This window comes from Beta vulgaris, chromosome 9 (assembly GCF_026745355.1).
Source record: "Beta vulgaris subsp. vulgaris cultivar EL10 chromosome 9, EL10.2, whole genome shotgun sequence".
Taxonomy (NCBI): Eukaryota; Viridiplantae; Streptophyta; class Magnoliopsida; order Caryophyllales; family Amaranthaceae; genus Beta; species Beta vulgaris.
This window is the reverse complement of record NC_079210.1, coordinates 25,301,821-25,312,135: the sequence shown is the minus strand read 5'-3', so window position 1 is coordinate 25,312,135 and position 10,315 is coordinate 25,301,821. Positions and strand designations below refer to the sequence as shown.

Genomic DNA, 10,315 nt, shown 5'->3' with positions numbered 1-10,315 from the left:
TCCCTGTGCACATGACATGTTAGTGTAAGTTAAAATTGATAACAACACATAAGTAACATCATGGTCAATTTTGTGAGCTTCTTACCCTCACAAAATTAGATCCATCATCAGCTATGAAAACACCCACTCCTTTAGGCACCTGTTATTTTGGGACATGAACAACAAAATTATAGGTGAAAATGGTGAACTTAGAAATATTGAGAAAACAGAGGAAGTCAAATGGTGAACTTACAGTGGTTGTAGCTTTCTTCCCCCCCCCCCCCCTCTTGAACCCTTCCCTCCTCTCCCTGCTATGCTTGGATGTGGGTCTGAGCTGCTTGGATCAGCATTTGTAGTTCTCTTTCCTCCTCTTGAACCCTTCCCTCCCCTAATGACCCTTCCTCCTTTTCCAGTTTTGCTTGGCTCTGCCGTTGCATCCAAGTGAGGATCATCTGAGCACCATGCTGAGTTGAAGCATCAGATGTCTTGGCCTTTTTGTGAGGTGGATGACTAGGAGCTTTGTCTTTATTTGGACAAGTCCTCTTGTTATCGCCCTTAACTTTGCATATTGTACATGTCATTTCAACCCCATGTTTGGTTAATCTCCCAGGCTTTTTTGGGTTTTCATGTGGGTCTTTTCTCCTACTGATTTTTGGTCTCCCATGCCCAACTTTAATGGGTGGTGGGATGAGAGGAGAAGTGACTAGTGGGCAGTGCCTTTCACTTACTAGAGATGGGATTGACCCAGCATAAGATCTCAAGTAATTCTCTCTAGTATACACTGGGTCCACAAAATCTTCATCATCTTCTCTACTGAAGAATATGCTGGCAACAACATGACAATAGGGGATACCAGTGAGGTCCCACTTCCTGCAGGTGCAAGATCTAGCTTCAAGGTCAACTGTTACACTATCCATATGATAGTTGACCTGAAATATTATATTTGTTGATGGAATTGGAGTGCAGTTGGCAGCTAGGTTTTTTTCCTTCTCCAACCTAGCTTGAATCCTGGGACACAACTTTGCAGAGCTGGCCTCCATTTCCTGTCTTTTAACCACCAACCTTTGCGTCAGGGTAATCCTGATATCCTCCAGCATGTAAATAAGATATTTGGTTCTTGTATTGATGATATACCCATTGAATGTCTCTGATAAATTGCTAATGATCACATCTGTCTTGCTAGCTGTCTTCAGAAATGCCCTACAAAACACATCTAGATTATGTTTCCTAAATGCATCAGCAGCATCACTATTAACCTCTGACATCTCTTCCATTGCTTCATTGAAATCAACCACACTATAGGCTTTAGCAGCTTTCCAGAACATCAATTTCATCTCATCGCCTTTGAAGTCCTTATGCCAATGTGCAAAAATGTGTCTTGCACAGTGCTTGTGCTCACATTTTGGCAGTATTTTTGGCACATAACTTATAATAGTCTGTAAGTAGATTAAACATATCATGAGATACAACATAACATTATTAGTGAACCTTTCATGAAAAGAAAAATTAACACACTTACCAAGTGTTCATCAGATAAGACAATGAGATCGTCTCCCTCACCTAAATTGAGGGAATGTTGAAGCTGAGTCATAAACCACTCCCAAGAAGAATTGTTTCCCCCCTCCACAATTGCCCAGGCAACTGGGTACATCTGGTCATTTCCATCCCTACCAGTAGCTGCCAACAATTGTCCACCCAGAAATGTTTTGAGGAAACAAGCATCTATGCTTAAAAATTTTCTGCAACCTTCAATCCACCCTCTCCTAACTGTAGGAATCTATAAGTATTATAAAGCGGAATTTCATGAATCTAATTCATAAGCACTTAAATCAGGATCACATGCATATACAATTAAGGATCACATACAAGTTTAGAAATAACCTTTGTAGCGTGAATTCCACAAAGCTTGAGTAATCCAGATAAAGAACCTCAGATGCGATTCCTCTACTTGGTCCACCAACCCAGATCAACACTCCACCAATGCTAGTTGGAAAGGAAGAAAACTTCTTCTTTGTTTTTGGAGTTTTACGTGACTTTGAAAGGGAGAATAGGAGAGAGAAAATAATAGTAGAAAACTGATGTATTTTCTTTTCTGCCTAACACAAATATATAAAAGTATTTAGGTCAGAATTATCTCTCCTTTTCCCCTCTCTTGGCCGGCCACCCTAGGGTCCTCTTGGGCTCTAGGTTTCTTTTGTTGACCCAAGTTTAATGTGTGACCTTGTAGGATCCATTACATTGGGCTTCGGATTTATTTATTTATTAATCAGAAGTTCTATAGCTTTCTCTAGCAAGACGTATAGACGACCCAATATAACGAATTATTATCACCATAATACGATCCAATATATATTAGTAATTGCATTTAAGTCGAGGACATAAATCCTTCAATCTCCCACTTGTCCGAGATGAGTGTGCAATGTTTTTATTCCTCAAGTCTCTTAATGTCTTAATTTGACAGTATGATCATACTTCTATATCATCCATACTAGCTTTCAAATTATTCCTTGAAATCCGAGTTCAAATTGTCAAACAAATTATCATCGAATGATCCATTTGAGCACGGCCATGCATTTCAATTTTTCACTCTTCAAGGGGCCAAGACACCTATCCTATCTCATATAGGAGGACTTTTCCAATCTTGTAGTAACCAATACTCCCACTCAACTTTTAGCACAACCTAATGCTGCCTTTATAGTCCCCTTTTACGGCATGACGTTTGATAGTATCAAATATACAATCATTGGGCTAAGTAATGTTCTACTCATATCTCAGAATCTACTAATATAATTTCGAAGTTAAAAACTTCTATAAGTAGGTCCAGTTCGACTATGTATCAACTATACATATCCATATGATTGATTAAACATCTCTATGTTTCCATAGCCCATGAAACGGCGCTATCAATCAATCTTATATGCTAATCCCTTTAATAAGTCATTTATGTCCAGTTTAATGACTTAGATTAGGAACTTTAATATTCTATGAATTCTGTTCACTTATGGTGTTTCATTCATCAAATCACATATTTGACAAAACCATAGAATTCAAGATATATTTTGGACATTTTATTTAATACCAAACCAAAATTAAATAAGACAAAATTTATAAACATAAATAGCAAAACCATGTCTTTACATTGTAATAAGTTTCTCTAAACCTAATACAATCTAAAGCCACTCTGACTTTGCTTTAAGCTTATAGCCCTAGCGTGACACTCATGCTTGGGTTGAGGTAGTGGTTTAGTTAGCATATCAGCCACGTTCTCATCCGTATGAACTTTGCAGATTCTGACATCCTTCCTGTCAACTATCTCTCGAATGAGGTGATACTTCCTCATCACATGCTTGGACTTGTTATGTGACCTTGGCTCTTTTGCTTGCGCAATAGCACCATTGTTGTCACAAAACAACTCAATTCCTTCCAGAACACTAGGTACGATATCCAGCTCTGTCAAGAACTTCTTTATCCAAACTGCTTCCTTAGCTGCTTCAACTGCTGCTAAATATTTGATTCTGTCGTAGAGTCTGCTACAGTGCTTTGCTTTGAGCTCTTCCAGCTCACTGCTCCTCCATTTAGACAAAAGACATACCTTGACTGAGAGCGGTAGATCTTTGTCGGTTTGGAAGCTTGCATCCGTGTAACCTTCAACAACCAACTCACTTTGTCCCCCATATACTAAGAACATGCCTTTAGTCCTCTTCAAGTACTTAAGGATGCTCTTAGCTGCAGTCCAGTGTGCTTCTCCTGGATTTGCTTGGAACCTGCTACACATGCTCAAGGCATATGCAACATCAGGTCGAGTACTTATCATGGCATACATGATAGACCCTATAGCCGAAGCATAAGGAATGCTACTCATTCGCTTTAACTCATCAGGCTCAGTCGGGCACTGACTCTTGCTAAGCGATATGCCATGTGACATGGGAACGAAACCTCTCTTCGAGTTTTCCATGTTGAACCTTGTAAGAACCTTATCAATATAAGTTTCTTGACTTAGCCCAATCATCCTTCGAGACCTATCTCTATGGATTTTGATTCCCAGTATGTACTCAGCTTCTCCAAGGTCCTTCATAGAGAAACAACTTTTAACCATTCCTTGACTGACTCAAGCATTGGTAGTCGTTTCCCATGATTAGTATGTCATCTACATACAGAACCAAGAAGACTAAGCTGCTCCCACTAAACTTCTTGTAAACACAAGACTCTTCTTCGCTTTTGATGAAACCAAATTGTTTGATTGCCTCATCAAACCGAAGATTCCAGCTCCGAGATGCCTGCTTCAATCCATAAATGGATCTCTGAAGCTTGCAAACCCTTTTAGGATTTTCTGGATCTTCAAAACCTTCAGGTTGTGTCATGTACACATCCTCATTCAAGAACCCATTCAAGAATGCGGTTTTGACATCCATCTGCCAAATTTCGTAATCGAAAATGCAGCAATCGCTAAAAGTATCCGAATTGATTTAAGCATTGCTACTGGGGAAAAGGTCTCATCATAGTCTATACCATGAACTTGTCTGAATCCTTTTGCAACCAGTCTTGCTTTGTAGACATAGACATTTCCATCTTTGTCTGTTTTCAATTTGAACACCCACTTGCATCCAATAGGGTTAACCCCACCAGGCAAGTCAACCAGTGTCCAAACTTTATTCTCAGACATGGAGTCTAACTCGGATTTCATGGCCTCAAGCCATTTCTCAGAGTCTGGGCTCGTCAAAGCTTTTTGTAGGTAGTAGGTTCTGAATTTTCCAAAATCATAATTTCAGAATTTTCAGTCATTAGGAAATCAACCAACCTTTTGTTTGGAATCCTTGGTCTACTAGACCTACGCGGGGTCTGAGCATCAAGAGAAACGTTCTCTTCAACAGTTTGAAGATTTTCGCTTGATTCAACTTCGAATGGGACGGTAGGAGGTTCAGCGTTGAATACGTTATCTCCTAACATGACTTTCGTCTTGTTGGGCCGTCTCTGACATGGTGTGAGCCACGTCCAGTTGTTGCTCATCTCGAATTTCTTCGAGTTATTTTACTCCCACTTGTCTTTCTAGAAACAAATTCCTTTTCAAGAAAGACACCATCACGAGCAACAAACACTTTGTTCTCTTGACGGTTATAGAAGTAATAACCCCTTGTCTCTTTTGGATATCCCACAAAGAGACATTTATCTGACTTGGGTGCGAGTTTGTCTGATAGTAACCGCTTTACATAGACCTCGCATCCCCAGATTTTAAGAAAAGACAAGTTTGGAGGTTTTCCATTCCATAACTCATATGGAGTCTTTTCTACAGCCTTTGACGGGCTCCTATTTAGTGTGTGTGCAGCAGTTTCGAGAGCGTATCCCCAAAAAGAAATCGGTAGATCAGCAAGACTCATCATAGATCGAACCATATCTAGTAATGTTCGATTCCTCCTTTCAGATACACCATTTAACTGTGGTGTTCCTGGTGGAGTTAATTGTGAAAGAATTCCACAATCCTTTAGATGATCATCAAACTCTTGGCTCAAATATTCACCACCACGATCGGATCGTAGTGCTTTTATTGTCTTACCAAGTTGATTCTGTACTTCATTTTGGAACTCTTTGAATCTATCAAAAGATTCCGACTTATGTTTCATCAAGTAAATATAGCCATATCTACTCAAATCATCAGTGAAGGTGATGAAGTAATTAAACCCTCCCCTTGCCTTTGTGCTCATAGGACCACATACATCTGTATGTATGAGTCCTAAAAGATCGCTGGCCCTTTCACCTTTTCCAGTAAATGGTGATTTTGTCATCTTACCCATTAAGCATGATTCACATACATCAAATGATTCGAAATCAAATGATGGAATTATACCGTCCTTTTGTAACTTGTGAATGCGCTTTTGGTTTATATGACCCATTCGGCAATGCCAAATATAGGTTAGGTTAGAATCATTTGATTTCTTTTTCTTGCTATCTATGTTATAGACTTGTAATGATTTATCAAGCACATATAAACCATTTATCAAATTAGCTCTGGCATAGAACATATTATTGTAAGAAATGGAACAACATTTGTTCTTTATTTCAAAGCAAAAACCTTCAGAATCCAAAACTGAAACCGAAATTATGTTCTTAGTTATTGTAGGAACGAAATAACAATTATTTAATTCTAAAATAAGCCCAGATGGCAAGTGTAGACTATAGCTCCCGACGGCAAGTGCAGCAACTCGTGCTCCATTTCCAACGCGTAGCTCTACCTCGCCTTTTGCCAACTTCCTACTTCTTTTTAGTCCCTGCACATCATTAACTATGTGAGAACCACAACCGGTATCAAATACCCATAAAGAAGTAGAAGTCAAATTGATTTCTATAACATATATACCTGAAGTAAGCCCCAGACTTCTTTATTTCCTCCAAGTATATCGGGCAGTTCCTCTTAGTGTCCAATCTTGTGACAGTGGAAGCACTTGCGTTCTGCAGACCTTGGGCTTGGCGGTTGGCTTAGGTTTTTCAGCGACAGTGGCAACTTGCTTGCCTTTGTCCTTCTTTCCTGCCCATTTCTTTTTGAAACCCTTTCCCTTTTGAACCAACAGAACCTCTTTCTTTGGTTCAACCTTAGGGATGTTCCTTTCAGCATTGACCAACAATCCATGCAGCTCTTGCAAAGTCTTTTCAGACTCATTCATATTGTAGGTCATTCTGAACTGATTAAAACTTTCAGGTAGTGAGTGGAGAATAGTGTCAGTAGCCAACTCGAGCCTATAAGGGAACCCAAGTCTTTCCATGTTTTCAAAAGACCCATCATTTCGAACAATGGGGGCCAACAGCTTGACCCGGCTTCAAGTGACATTCAAGGATCTCCCTGTTCTCATACCGCTCAACTCGGGCCTGAGTTTTAAACATGGCCCGCAGCTCTTGCATGATCGTGTAGGCATCCTTGGTTTCGAACCTCTTTTGGAGGTTCGGCTCCATGGCTGCTACCATCAAACAAGTGATTGGTATAGACTTATCACTAGCCTGTTTTGCACGACGTTTTTCAGCGTCAGTTGATTCATCAGTTATTACAGGAAGCGGGGTATCTAAGACGTCCTCTCGACCCTCAAACCTCAGAACGAGTCTTAAGGTCCTTTCCCAATTAAGGAAATTTTCACCATTCAGTCTGTCCTTTTCCAGAAAAGGACGAATGTTGAAACCGGAGTTGTTGTTGTTATTAGACATGATATCTACAGACAGAAAATAAAGCAAAGTTCAAATTTATGTTTATAAAGCAACCTAAAACATGTAAAAGGTTTCTAGGTTGACCACCTATTCAAAATTAAAGTCCCCTATGAATAAGTGATTACAAGATCCTATCAACATGAACACTAAGCAACGGAGGCCTTATCTAACGTTACATTATCAAGGTAAGTAAACTCTTTTACTAATTATAACACTTTATAACTCTTGTTTAGATGGATAAACATCGCATGTTTAACTATCTCTTGCTTCAAAATTCAAAACGCTTTTGATAATTTTGTTAAGGACAACCAAACTAAGTTGTAAAATTCGCAATTTTACCTTATATCCCAAAATTAATGATAACACCCTGCGGAGGCATGACCTATTACTATTAATTAAGGGTTTTATAAGTACTTTATGTTTGGAAAAGCAAACCTTAATATTTACGGGGCCTAAGTTTATTATGTTGTTATGAATTAGTGAACTCTAGCGCATCAATAAACCAACATACAATAAACTTATAAGCATTTTAAAGAATAATAAAATGCGAAAATAAAATGATCTAGTATGGCCCCTAATCCTAAGAACTAAGCATCAATGGCTCCTTCTTGGACTCTTCATGGATCTCCATCCACCTTTTCCATGGGCCTTCTCTTGATGGACTCTTCTTTGGATTACATAAGTATCAAAAATAATTTAAATAATAACTAAATTAAATAAATTACAAAAATACTTAACGATACGCAGATCGTATTTAAAATTACAAGAATACATCACGATACGCAGATCGTATTTTCTATCTTAATTTGGGCCATACTAGTCATACATAGCAAATATATCATATATAAAAGCCACAAATAATATATCATATATTATACTTGCCAATCAATTAAAATATCAAATATTCTTAATTAAAGCAAGAGATAAAATTTTAAGTAATAACTAATCACCTAAAGATATTCTATCCCTTAAAACTAGCCTAATTAATTTTAATTAGATTAAAATCATCAGATTATGGATTGAAATTATGACCAAGTCAACATAATTTAAATTTACTTATCTTTCTCAAAATTCTGTTTTCAAAATTAAAATTTTCAAAATAAAAAAAAATATATGTTGCTGCCTTGATATTAGGCACGTTTCTTTTAACAAAAAAATTTTTTTTTTAAAATTTTGAAAAAACCGTAACTAGCCAACGACGCAAAACCCGGCGACCCTTTAGGCCGCCTTACCGGCGACTGGTCGTTCGTTCTTTCGCGAACCGACGCCGTCGTTTCTTACTGGCAGCGAGCAGCCCTGCTCCGCACGTCGAACGCGCGTCGAGCAAGCAAGGCTGCCGCCACCTTTTCTCCCCCCGACGCAACTGCTCGTCGGCAGTCAGCGTCTCCCCTTTAGCCGGATTTTCGCCGGCAGACCACAGGACCGGAGCAGCCACTACTCCTTTCATTCCTCCTTCAATTTTCTGTTTTCTTTTCTTGTATTTGAAGGAAATTAAATTACAACCTATTGTAAATTTAATTAGTGATCTTGATTAAATTAAACATAACTCTTTATGCTTAATACAGAAAATTAAATTTAAAATCTCTATTTTAATTAATTTTCAGATTATTCATATAATTAATCACTAATTCATATAAAACACCTTTTACATGAATTTATTTTCATACATAAACGATTTTAAACATGAAAATTAGATTAATAACATGAATTTATTTTCGAAATTTAAGATCTAAAATCAGAATTTATAAAATTTCGAAAATTAGGGTTTATAGGTTGAAAAATTCGGCTAATATAATTGAGAAAAAGTAAGTTATTAAATTCTTTTAACAAATTTCAATTAATTATTCAATCCATAATTTAATTCCTCCCCTTAATCAAATTAAAATTAATCATACATAAACTAAACTTTATGACCAAAATTCTATATGCAAGAGGCTAAAACTGATACCACTGTAGGAATATAAGTACTATAAAGCGGAATTTCATGAATCAATTCATAAGCACTTAAATCAGGATCACATGCATATACAATTAAGGATCACATACAAGTTTAGAAATAACCTTTGTAGCGTGATTTCCACAAAGCTTGAATAACCGGATTGAGAATCTCAGATGATTCCTCTACTTAGTCCACCAACCCAGATCAACACTCCACCAATGCTAGTTGGAAAGGAAGAAAACTTCTTCTTTGTTTTTGGAGTTTAACGTGACTTTTGAAGAGAGAGAATAGGAGAGAAAAATAATAGTAGAAAACTGATGTATTTTCTTTTCTGCCTAACACAAATATATAAAAGTATTTAGGTCAGAATTATCTCTCCTTTTCCCCTCTCTTGGCCGGCCACCCTAGGGTCCTCTTGGACTCTAGGTTTCTTTTGTTGACCCAAGTTTAATGTGTGACCTTGTAGGATCCATTACATTGGGCTTCGGGTTTATTTATTTACTAATCCGAAGTTCTATAGCTTTCTCTAGCAAGACGTATAGACGACCCAATATAACGAATTATTATCTCCATAATACGATCCAATATATATTAGTAATTGCATTTAAGTCGAGGACATAAATCTTTCACTAACACCATCAAAGCATATGAAGAGCCTTTGAAATACTGGGACCTTCTCATTCTTTCTTGCAGGAGCATGAACCAGTTGAATCACAGTGTCAGGGCAGCTAGCTTTGATGGCAGCTATATATCTGCCCAGCTTCCCATAATGATCAACCATGGATCCATGGAGGAGCCTATGAGCCCTGTATTTGACTTTATAAGCTAGGGCTCTCTTAATTAAAACCTTGTAACCCTTCCTCACAGTATCCATAATCTCCTTAGCTGGCCAGTGAGGCCTAGCCTTAAAGATTTCAAGCAGTTGCTTTGCCAGCCAAGATGACTTCATTTGCCTATTGCTCTCCATGTTCCTTGTGCAACTATGTGCACTATCAACAGATTTGACAACAAAACATGCCCTCCTAGTATCCTAAGATCCATACAACCTAAAGGGAAATCCTTTCTTGCATCTATTTTCCATCCTCTGCTGCCTCTTTTTATTACTACTTGAAAAACTCAAATTTCTACCTTGTTGCACAATAAACATAGCTACTGCTTCTCTAAAGCATTCCCTATTTGGAAATCTCTGCCCCACTGTCCAGGAAAAGT

The 10,315-nt window shown here is 37.9% G+C and overlaps 1 protein-coding gene across 1 annotated transcript; it reads right to left on the bottom strand.

Moving 5' to 3' along the window:
• Positions 1–290: 290 nt before the first annotated feature.
• Positions 291–10,073, bottom strand: LOC125493548 (uncharacterized). Its single transcript, XM_048637004.2, has 3 exons — positions 9,774–10,073; positions 1,499–1,756; positions 291–1,415 (listed from the first exon to the last, which is right to left on the bottom strand). Exons 1-3 carry the CDS (start codon positions 10,071–10,073, stop codon positions 291–293), a joined length of 1,683 nt encoding a protein of 560 aa, XP_048492961.2.
• Between the last annotated feature and the right edge of the window lie 242 nt (positions 10,074–10,315).